At 41.3% G+C, this 18311-nt stretch overlaps 1 protein-coding gene across 1 annotated transcript in view; it reads right to left on the bottom strand.

Moving 5' to 3' along the window:
• Positions 1–7933: 7933 nt before the first annotated feature.
• The window catches only part of anapc1 (anaphase promoting complex subunit 1), a 45018-nt gene continuing 34640 nt past the window's right edge, over positions 7934–18311 (bottom strand). Inside the window, exons 49-53 of the mRNA XM_069144300.1 lie at positions 17290–17376; positions 13744–13839; positions 13023–13212; positions 10038–10169; positions 7934–8961 (exon numbers count right to left, since the gene is read on the bottom strand). Of these exons, the coding sequence (XP_069000401.1) occupies positions 8819–8961; positions 10038–10169; positions 13023–13212; positions 13744–13839; positions 17290–17376 (648 nt within the window). The 3' untranslated portion in view covers positions 7934–8818. The remainder of the gene's footprint in view (positions 8962–10037; positions 10170–13022; positions 13213–13743; positions 13840–17289; positions 17377–18311) is intronic.

An 18311-nucleotide genomic window follows, 5' to 3' on the forward strand; every position in this document is an offset into this window, starting at 1 on the left:
TATGGGACATGCAGAGTAATACATTTTAGTGCTTTTGGTCACACCCACCTGCTGTCAGTCCTCCCCTCTCTGCTGCACTCATCATGAATGGAGCTCTCTGGTCGTCAGTTGTAAACTGGAACACAGGCACCGACAAAGACGCACGGAAACATACTGGGTGAGGCAAGTAACACTGGCTGAAGGCACAAACACACCGCGACCTGTGACCTGTATGAATAATGGGTCCAGGTGAACCCACGGCCCCCGAGTTCCCCGCTGCTATGGCAACATAGCAATATGAGGTGGAAAAATGAAATCAGTTTTGGAAGGAAAACTTACCTGCTGCTTGATGTGTTCAGTATGATGGCCTTCGTGGCAGTGTTTCCTTCTCTCTTGCAGTCACAAAGTCCAAGACAAATTTCCATAGTCGTCCTTGAATTTCCATGGTGGTGTGCATAAAAAAAAAAAATGTTAAAAAGGGAGGAAATATAAAAACATTTTAATACACAGTTCACTTTATTCATGGGAACATAACTTTCTTTGAGCTGAGGCTCCATTTCAACCGGAAGGAGGCCACGCCCGGTAGCTCTGCAGGCTGCAGCCTACTTTGGAACTAAGGTGCTTTGAGGTTAAATGCTCTGAGTGTGCTAACATGTGCACAATAACATTTCTTACCTGCGGATGTTTAGCAGGTTTAATGTTAACCCTGTTCACCATCTTTGTTTTGCATATTAGCATGCTAACACTTGCTAGCAGTCGGTGGGATTTAGCAGCACCTAGTGGTGAGGGTGCAGATTGCAACCAAGTGAACTCACCTGGTCCGCCTTCCCCCTCAAAGCATGTCGGAGAATCTACGCTGGCAACAAAAAAAAAAATGGACAGGCCCGTTATAGAACCAGTGTTTGGTTTTTGTCTTCTGGGCTACTGTGGAAACATGGAAACATGGAAACATGGCAACATGGCGGTTTCCGTGGAAAAGACGACCCGCTTCTGCTTCAGGTATGAAGGACTCGTTCTGAGGTAACACAAACACGACTCTTCGCTGCAGGTGATCATACACTTTTAAAAACGAATTATCAATATTTGATCCCATTTCTGCCAAGAGGTCCACCTAAATCCTGCACACTGAACCTTTAATACAAAATACTCTACGGGCTGATGGGAATGTTATTAATTTTGCATGTTGGTCATAAACCAAACTGCTGGACAAAGTTGCAGTTCGACTGATGATGGTTAACATGGGAGGACATGTACACGAGCATCAAATTTTATGTCAAACCATCCGATGGTTGTCAAGATATTTTACTCAGAACCACGAACGTGAACCTTTAGATGTCTTCACCAAATTGGGTCGACCGTCTGATATTGTCTTCTCCAGAGGAGAAGGAGGATTTGCTTCCTGCAAATCTCAGCAGTTCAATTTATTCATCCAAAAATGTTGGGGGAAAAAAACACAACTAGCAATAGAGGAAGCATTCAAACAATGTCATAACAAAATCAAATTAAAATTGAAGTTGGGTTTAAAAGGAACACCTCGTGTCCGACACTTTTTTGTCTCCCGTGCTTCATATCACAGGATAATATGCAGATATATTAAATGTGGTCATGCATATGACTGGGAATTTCAGCACATTTTCATGAACGCACACACACAGAGGAAGTAAAAGCATAAGTTGTGGCAAACACTGGGGTGACTTCCCTGCACCTTGTTTCATTTTGCTCTTGATGCCTTGCTCAAAAGTAGACACGGGCTATCAATAGATCGCTGAGGGTGTCCATGTCGCTGCTTTACAATGTTTGGTAATGGTCGTTCTCGCTGAAGCCCCAAATGGGATGAATATGATAACTTCCTCAAGTGGACGCACTTCTGCACTTAACGAAATGAACCGAGAACTAACTCTGCCCAGTTTCTGCATAAACGCCAAGAGAGATCATTTCCTGTTTGGAGTTACGTAACTTCTCTTTAAGTACAGACTCAGTTGGGAGTTCTTGATCTGATGTAACAGCCACCTACTTGTGGTGTCGCCCCGTTGGACGTTAGGGGAGAGGGAAGTACAGATGTGGGTTCATGTCAGGAACTCCACCCATAACCTCTTCATTTCGTAAGAACTGGTAATCATGTGTGATCACTCGCGCCCTTCAAATGGGGTCATGTTCACGAGACGAGTCCACATAAACGATCTTTCTTGTGGTTTTTTTTTTTTTTATTATTTGGGCCTCTGAGTTCAAGAGTTGTGACATGTTTGCTGACGATTTTACAAATGGTGGAGGCCATGCCTACGATGGTGTTCTCACAACTTAACCACTGAATCAGCAAGAAAACCGTGCACACGTACATATTTTGACTGATAACCGAACAAGTTTTGGCACTTCTGCCATGAAATACTGGCTGAGCACTTTTTTTTAGGAACACTTGTACCTGCCTATTGATGCAATTATCTGACCAGCCAATCATGAGTGTAGTTACAGCACAAACACCCCCATGGAACCACTACAGGTTGTTTAAACTCTTTGGTTTTTGTGCGAATTAAGCAAAGAGCTGTTATTTAATGAACTTGTGTGTCGCTTGAGGGGGAATTTTGTTGGTTTTGGACAGAGCCAAGCGAGCAGTTTCTCCCTGCTTTCATTAGGCTAAGCTAAGCTAACATGCAATGGCCCTTCATATTCAACAGACATCTTCTTTTCTAACTTTGGGCAAAAATGGTAAAGTACTGTATTTTGTCGGGGGGGGGGGGGGGGGGGATAACAGGCCAAAAAGGTTGAGGATCAGTGAGATGGATGAGCATAAATCAGGAGTATCTCCAGTTCTGGTTGCCTCAACGTAAAGCACTCATACCTGGGAACGTTGGGAACAAGAACACATGTCTGTTAATGTAAAAGGATAACTGACTCATTTGTATGTGTTTTGTCTCCACGGTGGTCCACAGTCGGGCTGCGGGTTTTCAAGGAGGATCACAGGCCTTGAAAGAACTGTTTGTCTAACAGTTAAAACAAAATGTACTTCCATCCTGAGCTGCTGTGTGTACAGTTAAGACGTGAAACAAAAGCCAGAGTTTGGAGGGCGTGTTCACCGTGACACACTTAGATTGGCTTATTGTGGAAACAAACACAATAGGGGTTGTTGTTTTTTTATCCTGAAGGCAGCGCTCCTTTTCCCACAAGCGCAATAGACAGTCAAGACCGTCTGTTTTCCAACACATGTTTCAGTGTAGTCGGGGACAAAGCACAACTCCCACATTGTTACACAATCTCACATTGTTCCAACCAAAGAAATGTTCCACTTGTATCATAATTTGAATCTTTCTTCAGGTGTGTTCTTGTGTAACTTGTGTTCTCAGTCCAAGAAACAAGAACAAAGCACACGTCAAGTAATGGGCCTAATGTCCAGAAGTGATTGTATCATCTGATCTGCTTGAGATGCAATTTTGGGGCACACAAGAATCCAAGCATACGTTTTACAAACAGTATGTCAACATAACGGTCGGCAGCAACGATGATTAAAGTCGTGAGCCATTGCGTCATCAAATTACGTAAGCTTGCAGACTTTGTTTCAGAGTGAAAATAATCGTTTCAATGTTAAATATGCAGAAAACATATCAATAAATATTGTGACGGAAATCGTGGAGTTGGAGTGAAGAAATCAAAGGAGTCTTTCCCAGCTCACGACGCAGTGATGTTTATCGGCAGCAGCTTAAACGAGGAGAGAGATCGGCGACCGTTGTTAAACCTCTCCTAAACTCTCACAAAGGCTCAGTTATAAAGGAAAACATTCTTCCAGATAAGGATGTGAATGTGTCCCTGGAGTGATTCTGACAAACTGGGAGTCAGCAATGCTGTTTCCAGTCTGAGCATAATCAACACCGATGTTTTACAGCCAGTTCATAAGATAAGGGTGTCCTCATGGAGACCTTTACTCCACTGTCATCAGGGAATCAGAGGAAGTCTCAGTGTGTCGGGCCAGAACAAAAGAATTTCCCAGACTTCAAGGGCCCACTAGCAAAGGAAGCTAGCTGTAGTTAGCAGGCCAGAGTCCCAAGATCCTCCGAAGGTCAGCCCCATTCAGAAGAGTCTTATCTCAGTAATTCTAATGTCTCAGAACTCGCCAAAACAGAAATTATGATGTGTATAAATGCAAATACACAGAAGCAGGATTCGTGTATCTTTCAGCAAGAACGCTGTTGCCCCAATTACAAATTGAATGAACTGTATCCTCGCAAGAATGTGATTTTAGAGTCTATGTATTTGGGAGATGAGCAAAAAGATAAAACCGTAAAAAACACAATAAGCCAGAAGGTCCATGACTTGGCTATGGTGAGTGGAAGTCCTCAGCTGCTTGTGCCACAAGAGGAAAAGTCCAGAGATCATTAAAAATGTTGGGGTATTTTTTTTATTTTTATTTGCAGTCATACAACACAGGAAGTTGCAAAATGTCACAACAATCCAAACAAGACTGTCAGACAAACATTACTGGCATCGATTGGATGTCATCGGCACGTCTTGGGCTAAACTGTGCAAACTCAAAAACGTCTCTTCATTTTGTGGAACTCTTGCTGCCAGCTGAACTTATGCATATTTTCTGGACTGGTTTGAGTCAGATTCCAGATAGCTTGAAGTCTTGAAATCTCATTCGATATTCCCTCACGGCCTTTGTAAGAAAGTCAACCTCTGTTTCCGAGAGCAGTAGCCCTGCTGAGCTGACTCAGACAGAAACATTTCTATTTGAGTGTTATCTGCTGGTATTTTTAATTAAGAAACCAACCACAACAGAATAAAGAGCAGATAAAGTAGACTTGAGTTTAGTTTCACTTCTGCTCTCTCATACTTTGGATCACTTTAATTTTGAACCAGGTATCCAAACAGGAAGATTGTGTGTGTGTGGTTTGAGAGGAGAGACCTGAACACACATTTTCTGGAGAAGCATGTGTACCGACAAACAATCTGCATGTTGTTTTACTTAAGACTAAGTCTCCCCTTGTCGGCATGAGGCATTACTTAGCTGAAAAATGTGTGATCCTTCTTTTTCTGCCGTTTACGGAGAACACATGCGGCCCTAAGGCTTCCCAACAACAGGGATACAAGGAGCAAGATACAAGTTTCTTGATACAAGTTCAAGAAAGAAGTACATAGGTATAAAGGACCGTCAGTGGAGAATCCAGGTCTATTAAAACCACCAGACTTTGATCATCTGAGAAACACCCACGGGCCGTCCCAGTTCCTGTTGGCCCAGGACGTTCAGTTAACTGACCAATGTCATGTGACATTTCTCGGGAATGTTTGTTAAGACGTGTTGACTCAAGCAGCACGTGTCAAAAAGAAACCACATGCACATTATGAGGCAGCTCAACATGCAACAAAACACTCAACATCCGGTTATGCTTCAGTTTACAGTGTGTGGATACCCTGTCAGAGGTAACACAGACAGGGACGCTGACTGTCAAAGCAGATTGTACGTGCTTTGAAATGATTCGGTCAGTTGTTATTCTGGTGCGTCTCTTCAGAGCACGAGGCCTCACAGTGATGAGGAAATGGAGCAGCGGTGTTTAAGGGGACTCAAGAACTGTGTCGAGAATCCACCCGAACAACCCTGATGATGATGATTACAGCCAGGAAATATGGGAAAAAGACAAAACAGAAATAACCACAAATTAAAACTCCACGTCCACGCAGTCGTGGGCCTGAAAGTTTCTCCCATAAAAAAAAGTGAGTGCGTCACGTCTGGCTGCTGTTTTGGGGAATTTTCTTTTTTTTATTAAAACTCTGAGAAAACCCTTCAGAGAAAAGTCTTGGTGTTTAAATGTGGGCGTATCAACCGATTGAGCTCTTAACAGATGCTTCGAATGCTGCGTTTAGTCTTAAGGAATTAAGATGGCTAGACTTACAACAGATAGAAAGGACACTTGCTGGTCCATAATTATAACCTGACTTTTAATGCAGCTAGTGACTGACTACATTAAGAAAAGGTTCAAAGGGAAATGAATTGCAATTTGTTGGCATGTTTCCTCCAGCCAGATGCATGAGCAATTAGAAAACATGAATTTCACTAAAAACGAAAGAACTCCAAACACATTTTACCATCTGAAGAGTTTGATGTGAGTGTGAGGAGCTGCTCTGTGTGCTGCAGCTCTGTGAGGAGGGTGTGGACGGCTTGTTTGTTCGGATGTTTTCCATTTGCTCTGGAATGCTCTCAGAGCTGTTGGTTAGAGATGATCCGAACACACACTGTACATCCGCCCACACACAAACTGCAAGACATCAGGGTTTCCACACACAGATGGATGTCAAACTACGAAACGTTTCAGGGGCTCTAAAAGGTGACTTACAGGGCCTCAGTAATGTCAAAAAGTACGAATAGAAAAACATTTAAAAAAAGAAAAAAAGCTGGTGTTAATTATTTGAGGTGTTCTTTAAGTTGTGGAACTACAGCTCCCATAATTATTTGGCAGTTGTAAACAGGAAGTACGATGTTTCTAAGGATTGTGTGAGTTAGTTGTGGGCTGCAGCTTGAGCTCCACATCTTTCGGCATGTGTTTGTCTTACAATTTGTAACTATATTTAACTGGTAGCATTAAAAGCAGAGACCGACTGATACTGATGTGTGCGAGTCAAATCAGAAAGGCTGTAAAAATCCCAGATGCAAAAAAAAAAAAAAGTCATAAAGAGAAGACTGAATAATGAGTGAATTTTTTGTGATGAATTCAGTGCTAATTATATCCTCACAAAGTTATGAGGATGATCAATGACACTCGTTTTTGGCAGTTGCTTTAATGTAGCTGTAACTTAATTTCCTCCATGACCTGTGTCAGTCATTACTGTGTTTAAGTGGGCCAAACCAATTAACTAAAGCTAGTCCCAAAATGAAAAATATGCCACAATTAACTTAATAAATAACACATGGTTCATATTGTCATTATAACATTTTATCGTTTTTCCAAGCTGTGTCTCAGTTTCTTGTGTTTTGACCGAGACTTTGTTTTACATCTGTAATCAAATATTTTCTGCAGCCTCATTAGTCATCCGTCCTTTTGATCGAGTTGTTTATGTTCTTATTTATTTCTGTCTATGGCTGCAGTAACCTCACTGCTGTTTGTGTCTTCTTTCCCCGGTACAGGAAGAGCTCCCACGAGGATTGTATCTGATCAAAGCTCAAGAGAGGTTCAATTCGATTTCAGGGATTTCCATCCACTGGAGCCGTCATGCACTGGAAAGAAAGTCCCACAATCCTGCGTTTCAGAGTTGTTGACCAAACATTCACATTCACATGTGGCCGTGAGAAAATCCCACATCATCGCAAAACTGTATGAACGTGTTGACGAAAACACCCTGACGCTGTGCATGATTTCTTGTTTCATCGTGTCGGTTTACGTTCCAGCTAGCTGCGTGTTCGTCTGCCGTCTTTCTTTTTCTTTGACCATTCAAATAACTTCTTTTGATTGTCTTTGTGGTCATTAGTGTGCTGATTTTATGCAATCTGGTCTTAAATTAGCACTCCTGTTCCAACATCTGCATAATATCTGCTCTTATATCTGTATGCGAGGAAAAAAAAACTGGGCTAACAGGAAAGTATTGCATTTGGGACTCAGCTACTGATATTCTGTGTCACCTGCTGTTTGTTCTAATTTAAGGCAAAATAAAGTTAGATGTTCATTGTGTTGAATATCATTCACGTAAATCTACGTTTTTGTATGTTGTTCATTGAATGTTTTAGCAAAAAGCCTAAATGAAATTGCGGATAAGAAGCCGTCAGCCTGTTCACCGGTCGTGTCGCACTTTGAGAGTTGTCAAGAGGTTCACTGAACTATTCAGAGGAAAAGAATTTGGTTTACTTGACTGCGAGAGAAACGCTAAAAGTCAACTCACCTGTGGAGGACATCACTTCACTCCAAATGTACCACAGAAAGATTAGGGACACTCCTTTTACGTGGGGACCCACCCAAAACAACACAACACAGCCCGCTTTCATCCTCGACTCACTTCAAAGGTTCTTTATTTTGACCACAGCGATGCAACGCCGGAAAAACACAACGAGATTTGTGCCAATGAAACAAGACGTGACGGCAACGCCGACATCACCACAGCAAAAGATTGAATGCGGTTCTTTCAGGGGTTTAATGAGCAGCAAAAACTCAACTGGTCGTAAAATAACATTCTGAAAATTTAGGAGCGTCTTCTGAAAGATATTCTTCAAAGTGGTGTACATACAAAGATGGGGAAAAAAACAAAACAATGTAAGGCAGCTGATGTCCTGACTCGGACTAAGCTTCGTGGGTAAATATGAAAACACACGATAAACCAGAGTATTTGCGGAGTGTGCAGGTAACTTTTCTATTTCATTGTCTTGCGTTGGTCTTCATGTCCTCTCAACACTCGGCCTGAACTCGACAGAGGCCTCGCAGGCAGCATGGACATCGGAACAACTTCAGTCGACTCCACTTGTGTTTTTAACGATCAGTCCGTTCTGTTTTTGTTTGTTCAGTTGTTTGAAGAAAAGTTGGGACTTTCGAACAACCCGTCCAAAAAAAATCTTCACTTTGGGTCGGTTGTGTCACAAAAATGGCACATGTACTGCATGATTACTGCAGCCTAAACTTTCTTTATGCTGTAAAAAAAAAAAAAAAAAAAAAAAAAAAAACTAAATACAAATATTATATTACAAAGCTCAAATGTTAGTTGTTCCATTTTAGTGGCTGAGAAGGAAACAAAGTCTGTATTCAGTTCTTCTCAGGAGCGGAGCAGCCGTGCTCCGGTGATGCAGGAAGACTCGACCCCACCTACGCTCGCAGCGTGAGGCTTTGAACCTCTGAGAGGATAGCAGCCCGATGATTCGCTCTAAATATCAGGATCAAAAGGCTTGCAGGGGGAAGCCCAGCACTGTCTGTGGTCCAGATGCAGAACCCAACAGGACAGGTACCAGCCTCAGAAGGTCTCTGAGAGGAATTCCCAGCTGGCTGCTCTGCGACAATAAATCACCGAGGGAGCTGCAGCCTGCAGGGGAGAGAGAGAGAATAGAGACTGAGACGAGTTCAACGTCCCGGGATCCTTTTCTGTAGCAGGACGCTGGGATGGGACTCTGCCGAGTCCGGTGGTGGTAGAACGACTCAAATAAGTTACTTAAGTTAACTTGGTAGTACAACAAACACAAAAACACTCCATTAGAAAGTAAAAGTCCTGCATTTCAAATCCTTAAATGAAAGCAGAGAAGCATTTTCAGCAATATGTACCGAAAGTAACAAACATAAAAGAACTTGTTTCACTTTCGAGAGTTTAGATAACAAATGTGTCTTCGTTGGAAAGTTAAGAACTCGTAGACGTCTGTAACTCACTAAACTTTAAGTTGTCAAATCTTCAATAAAGCATTAGATAAACTCTCAAACTATAAGTAACCAGTACCTGCAGCTGCAGGTTGTAACTACAATTGCCGTGAGAGGTTGAGTGTTTCCCTCTGAAATAAAGTGAGGTATAAAGTGGGAGGAAATGGATGTTCCAGTGAACTACCTCAGAACTGCACCAACAACAGTATTCAGTAACTTTATAACTGAGAAATTACGAGATGAATCAGGGCTGCTGACATCATGGAAACATCAGGTCAGTTGTGGCAGGTCCTGGGTAAAAGCAGGGCCCAAAGGATCGCTCGAGTCTTTAAATGATCGACTCGGATAATCTATAAAAAAATGCATATTTATGAAAACTTCATGTATTGAAGTATCTGTGAGCTTCTTGTTATTTTATCTTCTGACTTTTACTTGACATTAGTGGTTGAAAACGGTTTTACTTTCCCTCCCTCTATAATAGTAAAAATGGTTTGGTCCATAGGTCAAAAAAACTTTATAGCGGAAAAGTCAGGGACTTTATGACCAGACAAGAGATCCTGAAGAGGAAGATGCAGCTGCAACAAGGTGAGACATCCATTTAGCTAGTTTAAACATCTGGCAAACACAGACACGGGATGGACAGAGTGAAACTCCTGCTGCTGAGAACCATGTGTTGAGAGTTTACATGCAAATGTAAGTGTACACAAGTGACGCGATCCAGTTTCCTGGGAGCATGTGTGTGTCTCTTACCCTCCAGCTGTGTGTGTGTGTTCTTGAGGCAGGGGATGGAGCGGTACACCAGGAAGCAGGCCAACAGGATGGACTGGGTGTCCCTCGACAGGCCCTCGCCCCTCGTGTAGGAACTCAGCACCGAGCTGTTGTCTAGAAGAGCAGACGCACAAGGCATAAATGTATTTTTGTGTTTTCAGTGGGGTATTTTAGTGAAACGGGATACATTGAATTGTCATTCGATATCTCTTTGTGACTGTCATGTCCACCTGGTTGTAGTCATGGACTGCTTTGTTTTACAATCACGTGTTTTTAGCATCTGACTTCACGCTGAGTCATTTACTTCAAACACAGTGCAGCTCTGCTCTCTGACACATAGCTGGGAACTGGACTTTTAGTATTTTTATAACTGTTCTGGGTTCTTTAATACGACTGCTGTATCCGTCTTCATTTGCTGAAACTCAAACTTTTATTTTTCATTTTGGGTAACATTTTTGTGAATGAAACTTGCTCACAGGGCTGAACATGTTGGTGTACAGACGGGTTTCAGCGTGATGTCATTTGTGAGAAAAAGGACCCAGAATGACTCCGAACCTATTAAGAGATTAACATGAATATTTTTTTTTAATTTTTTTTTTTCCGGATATTCGGATTAGAATGCGTGTAGCATTAAAAAAAAAAAAATAATAATCACAACCTACTTTATTTCTAAGCAGTCGATATGACATGATATATATATATATATATATATATATATACACTTAAAACCATGCTGTGTAAACTTGTGTTCTGCCTTCAGGCTGCACACGCAACTGTAAACCCCACTTTCGCTGTAATTGTTGGGGCGTTTATCATTCTGATTATGTTGATGATGAAATCTCATGAACATGTACCTCTTCATGAGCAGGAGGCTGAAACAAGGGATTTACAGAAAGTTTTAATGTACATGTTGCTACATTTCTGTAATGTGGTTAATTTGCAAAATATAAATTCATCAAAACTTCCATTCGATAATTATCTCTGTGTAAAAATCCATGAAATTCCATCATTGTTGGGAAGTTTGTGCGACTTCATGTCAATGTTCACTGCTGCATTTCCTTGTGAGACAGAGAAAAAATAAGAATCATAAAACAACAAGGTCCTCATACATATTTCCTTCATGGGCGAGTTCCAGAGAAACATTCCTGATGCTTGAGTTCAAGTTAATTTGAGTTTATTTTCTATCAGAGCCAAGAGGCTCAATGAGACATGAAAGTGAAGACATGCCTAAGGTGTTTACGTGACCACAGTCTGGTCCAACTACCCCACCTGTTTCCCACGCCTCTTGGTGTGCTTTTATTCCTGTAAGTGTGTTCAGCAATGGAATTTGTCTTTGAGTGTATACGCAGTCTGTTTAACTTCTAAACTATGACATTAGTCTGCTACACCCTACGCAGGAAAACAAGCTGAGACACATCCAGCCTGTGAAATACTCAGCCGGTGACACGGCTGCTCAACAGTTAAAATGGACTTTTTGTCGCATGTAGTAAAGGAAAAAAAGAATAGAAATGAATCGAATGGTTAGTTTCATCTTTTTTGTTTGTTGGTATCTGCATATCAACTTACTACACTTATACACGGAAATGTCTTCGCAGGGCATGTTGAAAGAGTGGAGCTGAGGTGACACCTGTCATACGGTTCACAGCGGATTGTCTCCAAACCAACTCCTCACACCGTCTTTAAACCGGATTTACACCTGCTGGCTTCACAGGAGTCCTGGAGTCGATACTTTTGCACTCCAATCTAAATTTTGAGAGTGAGGTTTGACCTGTCGATCACAACCGCAGCCATAAACAGGTGTATCATATGCGACCGGGCTGCACTGTACCACGTTGTTTTATTCACTGCGGTGAGAGCAGAGGTCACGGTGAGCAGAGGGTTTGCAGTTCGCTGCACGCGTGTTGCTGACGACGGGAAGATAAATCCGAGCCTTTGTTCAGCATCCTTCATGTCGTCTTCATCTCGATCAATAGCTACCCACATCAGTAGACGCGAATCCAAGCAGCCCACGCTGCATATGTTCGCTTGTGCACACACACGCGGCGTGGCTTTACATCTGTTTACAGATGAGGTACAAAAAAAGAAGCAACGCAAAAGTATAAATCCATGAGCCCAACGAAGCATAGCTCGGATTAAAACGTTCGTAGCCTTCTGAAGGAACCATGTTCATTAGTTCCTTGGAATGAAGAATGAGTTACAGATGTGAACTCTTTTCCACCCTGACATGACAGATGTTTGTGTTTTTTCACAGGGATTTTCCTGACATTGTTCTATGTTCAAAGCTAAAGTGGGCAAAAAACAACAACAACAACCCGTATTCAAAAAGGCATCTAAAAGTCAATAAGCAGCAAATATGAAGCATTTTAGTGGGACGCAGTGTTCAAAACATTTACGATGCCCAATAAGCCAGACTTTACATTGTACGCCCGGCTGCTCTGGACTGAGCTGAATTCTCTTTTGTTCAATACAGAGCTGCGTATAGTGATTATTTTCTTTACTGATTAATCTAGTGATCATTTTCTTGATTTTTTTTTATTTGGTCTACGAATGAATTAAATAAACAAACATATCCAGCATCATTTCCTAAAGTCCAAGCTAATTTCAACTAACAGGTTCGTTGTTTCTCATTCTGCCAACATTGAACCACTTTTTAAATTAGAGTCAATTGTTGATTGTATGACCTGACTAATCTTGTAGTTTCAGCTCGTGCACTGTGCACTCTACTGTAACGGTTTCTAAATAGTAACCTCCTTCCTTGCCCTGAATCATCATCCCTTTGATTAACATCCGCTCACAATTCAAGAAAAAATAAGTGCATTTGCGCAGCCGCAGATCAAGAGTAATAAAACTCCAAATACTGTTATTTGAACACCATGTACAGTATTTATGAAAACAGCTGACCGGCCTTCTCATTCACTAACACTGTCCTCCACTCATCCCTCCATCACACCTCTCTGCCCTCCTCACCTCTGAGCCAGCTGTCCAGTGCCACGTCCACCGCGTTCTTCATGACGGGCAGGAACTCGGAGGTGAGCAGGGTGTCGTGGCGGTTGGCGGGACCTCGCAGCATCCTGCTGTCCCACAACTCCACCACCAGACGCAACTGCCAGAGGGGGAAGGTCTGCAGCAGGTCGCCCCGACGCAGAGCTCCGACCGCCTGAGAGACACAGAGGAGGACAGAAAAAGCAAACACCGTGTTCACAACTCTGTAATGCTAAGTGTTCCTCAACAAAGACAACATTATAATCACAGATGAGAGCATGTAATACAAAACAGAAGCCAGGAACTCTCTTCTGGTTTACACTGTAACACACGAACTTATCTGATATCTATGACGAACAATTAAATCCTGTTTTCTTCCAAGGTTTACATTTTTGTTCATCGTACTCCAAGACGTATTTTAGTCACAGCTTGAGAATTCATTTCCAAACCTCTCAATAACCGATTTAGTTGACCTCACCTGAGAATGAAATCAACTTGGAGACTTTAAACTAACCTCCGACACTCATTTCACTGCATTTTATTTATTGGAACATCTGTATTATTGATCCTTTATTGCTCTGCACATGCCAAAATATTGACAAGTGATAGTCAGGAGGATTCAGCAGTTACCACACAACTCAGTGTGTGCATGTGTGTGCGTGCGTGTGTGTGTGTGTGTGTGTGTGTGTGCGTGTGTGCGTGTTACCTGCTCGATAGCGATATACGTGGGCAGCATCTCCGGACATTCCTGCGTCACACATTCATACAGCATTGCCGAGAACAACACCAGAGTGTCCTCCCTCTGCAACAACACAACAGAGCCCGTGTGGGTTAACTCAGCAAGGCTGGTGCAAACAACACAAGTTGAACATTCTGACATGTAAACATGGAACCGAACGTTTAAAAACTTTTGTCTTAACATGTTCATTTAGGTTTATTTAGCAGATACAATATGTAGTTCTTCTGGTGCTTTATTTAAGACTTGTCCATACTTGGTTACGATCAGTTGTCCTTTTCGAGATTCATATCTGTTTTGCAATGATGTGATTGGCACCTTGAAATATTTGGCACTTTTCCATTTGAGGCACAAATCATTGAGTTAAGTCCGACGCAGACCTTCATTTGCATATTTGTATTGCCTCTTTATGTGTGGGAGCTCTTATTTCATGTAGTTTTTGGCATTTACCTTGTGTCAACACACCTTGTTTGTGCACAAACGAGTGAGCACATTTAAGTTTATTCTTCTAAAGAGGGTGCTTAGACACAAATAATGACTTGGAAGATCTTGTGATGAAACTTAAGGGCTTAAAATGTCCATAGATGAGGTTCAAACAGTGAAAAAGTCAAACATGGTAATGGTACTTTGTAGAGGGCCTTGTTTATTATTCGTTGTCTTTTCAATCTGACTTATTTCAAAATGGCACACAGGCTTCACAGGGTTTTCCTCCTCAATCTGACCAACTACACTGGTTTATTCATAAACTGCACACTAATTAAAAACTCATTTCAATACTTTTAAGGCCATCTATTCATTTCACAAACCTTTAAGCACAAGGAGAAATATGGAGTCGGACATTATGTGTACATTTAGTTCGAGACAAAGAGCTATTTCACGCTACGTTAAAAAAAACCAGACTGCGTCAAATGTGCCGATTATCTGACGGAAAACACGACATCCTCAATTTAAATACAAAGATCTGGTTTACGTGGAGAGGTAGAAGAGGCAGGGGCAGAGTTGATGTGATTTTTCTGATAAAGAAAATTGAAGAGACGTCTTGTTCTTGTTAAATTCAATTACAGAAGGTCACGCTACAAAATGATACATTTTCTGCCATTTTACTGTAGAAGCTGAAACCAGTGACCTCTGCGCAATCTACCCAATTAACCTGATGCAGTGATGAAGTAGCCTCTTTACTCCGAAAATGGGAGTGAAGTGATTAATAAGCAGATTAAGCAGTGGTCATGACAATCTATACAATCTATTTTAAATGCTTAAATTGCCTCTTGCACGACATGTACTATAAATGTCAAGCTGCTTTATTTTTCAACCAAAGCAGATCTGCCAAGTTACAACGCAGAAACTTAAAGCTTGTGCTGGTTTTCCCAATTGTTTTCCGTGAATCTCGTCCATAAATATATTTTGTTTTGGGAGACTGAAATATCCCAACAACTCTGGCATGGATTTTCCACATAATCAGTCCTAAAGACTTTTGTAACCTCCTGACTTTCCCGCTTTTAATTTAATTTGTTGCAGACAATCAGCATGTGCGCTGCAGAGTGAATAGAGGGTAATAAAAGTGTGATCCCTGAGCTTTATTAAGTATTTTCCAAGTATTAAAAACGCTCCAAACTTCAGGCTTTCGTCAGCCTCAGCTGCACGTTGTGTTTAGTGCTAATAGACAAATGTTAGCATGCTAATCGGATGATGAACATACTAAACATTAAACGTGAGTGTTAGTATCCTGACCTTAGTGTCAAAGTAAAACCTCACAAAACCGCACACATTTTTTTCAAAATTGTTTATGGAGACTTGATCATCATCCTTCCCAACTGTTGAGTGTTCGTTTCTTCCTGATTCAGACACGACACGTGATTTAAGGTATCGGCTCACTGAGCTTATAAAAACACAGACAGAGACTCTGGTCAACAATCCCTATTTGCTTTTCCTTCTCTACTGAAAGCCTGACATGGTTGTATGTAGAATGAGTGTCACTTCTTAGTGCCACATCATTTCTGTTTCCTAAAACACATCTAGTCCTGTATATTTACATGCATACTCATTGTTTAAATGTTCAGAAGAGCAAAGCATCTCATTTAGGGCCACCGCATATTAACAGATGACTATTATTCTTGTAGTATATGAGGATTTTAGCCAGATCACGAGGCATCCACGTGGTGATTATTGTTTGTCCTGTCCATTTCATCAGTTCTTTTGCCTAATATTGAAAAAAGATATATAGAAAGAATAATTAACATATATTCAAAGTACTTTTTCACATGTTTGTGACGAGGTATAAGACTCTATCCTGAAGAAAACCTGAATCAGAATACAGAGTATTAGCAGGAATCCAGTGTGTCTGTAAATGTGTTGATTTTGGTTTTGGGGAAAAACAGCCATGTCTGGGTATTTTCCCTGCAGCCTGGAAGGAAAACGTTTGGAGCAGTTTTAGCAAAGCAGCGATAGTGATCGCGGCCACACACAAAACCAGAACTATAGTCATGCTGCTCAATGTGTGAATTAGTGCTCAGTTTCCATGATATCTGATAACACATTCAATTACCCTGTTTTGACTTTCCATTATTTAATTGAAAGCACCACTAGGGACCTCATTGCCTCCCTGTTTGCTGATGTTATTCTAACAGTTTTGTGACCAATACAGTTTGACTGAAACCACTGAAGTTCCCCGGAAATTTCCCCACCAAACTCCCCCCCTGTTGTCTGGGAACAATAACACGAACAAAAACAATATTGTTTCAAAAGAAAAATCACGAGAAGAAACATGTTGAGTGTGTAAACCTGGTTACAAAATAGGTGCTAGAATTTTCTTTAATCCTGCAGAAATATAACCTCAAACATCATCAGATTTTCACATAAATTGTAAAAGTCGATATAGAGAACCTAATTTTAAAAAATGACACAAAAATGTCAGTTGGTCATTTATTTATCCAGTGTTGCATATCTGTGAGTTACTTTGAGTATCTGGTGTGACAGTGAATAGTTTCAACTTCCCAGTAACTGTTGATCAGTCCTGCACATTGACTTGAGGGTCTGTCCACAACATGCCTATTAGTTTAAGGTCAGGACTTTGACTTGGCCATTCAAAAACATTCATTCTTCATTCTTTGGAAGAACAACTTGTGTGTTTGGTAATGTGGTTAAAATTGTATCTACTTTTATGACTTGTGTGAAATTCTGAGGATGTTTTAGGTCATATTTATGCAGAAATATAAACAATTCTTGAAAAGATCGATCAAGTCTTGAGGGGAGAGCTACGTGGTGCAAACCTTCAAGCACCAATTTCTCACATCAAGACGCTATGGTTAACATCCGCTGCAATTCTGAAAATTATACAGTGTAGTACGTTGGTTGAGTCTAGTACAGTGGATGACTGTTTGATGTTACTTGTGATTGGTTAAACCAGCCACAGCACATCTCGTGTACACAACAGCAACATGGCTGCAAGGAGTTGAAATTAAGGAGTAAACTTAGCTTCAGAGTATACCCACATCTATTTCTGGGAGTAAAACTCACGTGTTTCATTCCTTCTGATGATTTACAGAAGAACTCTGCAAAGGAGACCAGAGCAGGCTCAGAGGTGAACGTGGAGATGGCTTCGGGCTGCAGAGAAACACAAGGGCATTTTAAAAATATTTAGATGGAGCAACACAGAAGAGGTATAAAGAAAAAAAGGACACAAAAGGCAATCAAGAAAATGTAAGAAGGAAAGATTTTAGACAATATAGATTCAGAAGGGATGAATGGAGGAAATGGGTTTATGGAAGAAAGACAGAAAGGGAAAAGGAATGCAGGCGAAGAAAAAGATGAAAGGGGAGGAAGCACAGTGAGGACGAGTGGAATAAACAATGTGCGTTGTTTCCCCCTCTGGATCTGCAAGTATATTGACAGCGTACACTGAGGCCATCAGGAAACCAGTAATATTCTGACAGCTCCACCGCTGCCTGCTGAACCTGTAGTAACAACCTGCCATGACCGGACACAACCGCTTACTGGGAAGAAGGTCAACTCAATTCCTAGGAGCAAAATATTGTGAGGAAGTTAGTAATACTTCCCTAAATAACTGCATGAATCAGCATGATAAATGCATAAAAACTGCTGCATCTGGAGCGACAGAATCCGGGTAGCTCCGGAACCCCTGAGCTTTCATTTGGCTTCTGTAAACTGTTCAGACGAAGCACTGGGCGCATGTTAGAGGCAGCTGGTTTGCAGACAAACTCAATGAAAAAATGCAAAGTGACTCAACTTGATGAGGGTTTGTGACACAATTTGAGGTCAGGATGTGTCTGCAAGATGTGACCAAAAACGTTCTGGTTTTGTGTAATTGAGACCAAGTGGTCACACTAAAGAAAGAGTCGTGAGCAAGACGAGGATATTTTTGACACCTCTGTTTGCTCGTCTACTTGTATTATAGGAACAGGTCAATAATGAAGAAGCATATAACAAAACTGTCCTGGAAAAATTTTGAAAACCGTCTGCTGAAAAGACACAAAATGTGGTAAACTTTTCATTAATCTGCTACATTTCTTATTCTTTCA

The sequence above is a fragment of the Embiotoca jacksoni genome, unplaced genomic scaffold (genome assembly GCF_022577435.1).
Source record: "Embiotoca jacksoni isolate LCO1_2020_lvr unplaced genomic scaffold, fEmbJac1.0.p SCAF_12, whole genome shotgun sequence".
Taxonomy (NCBI): domain Eukaryota; kingdom Metazoa; phylum Chordata; class Actinopteri; family Embiotocidae; genus Embiotoca; species Embiotoca jacksoni.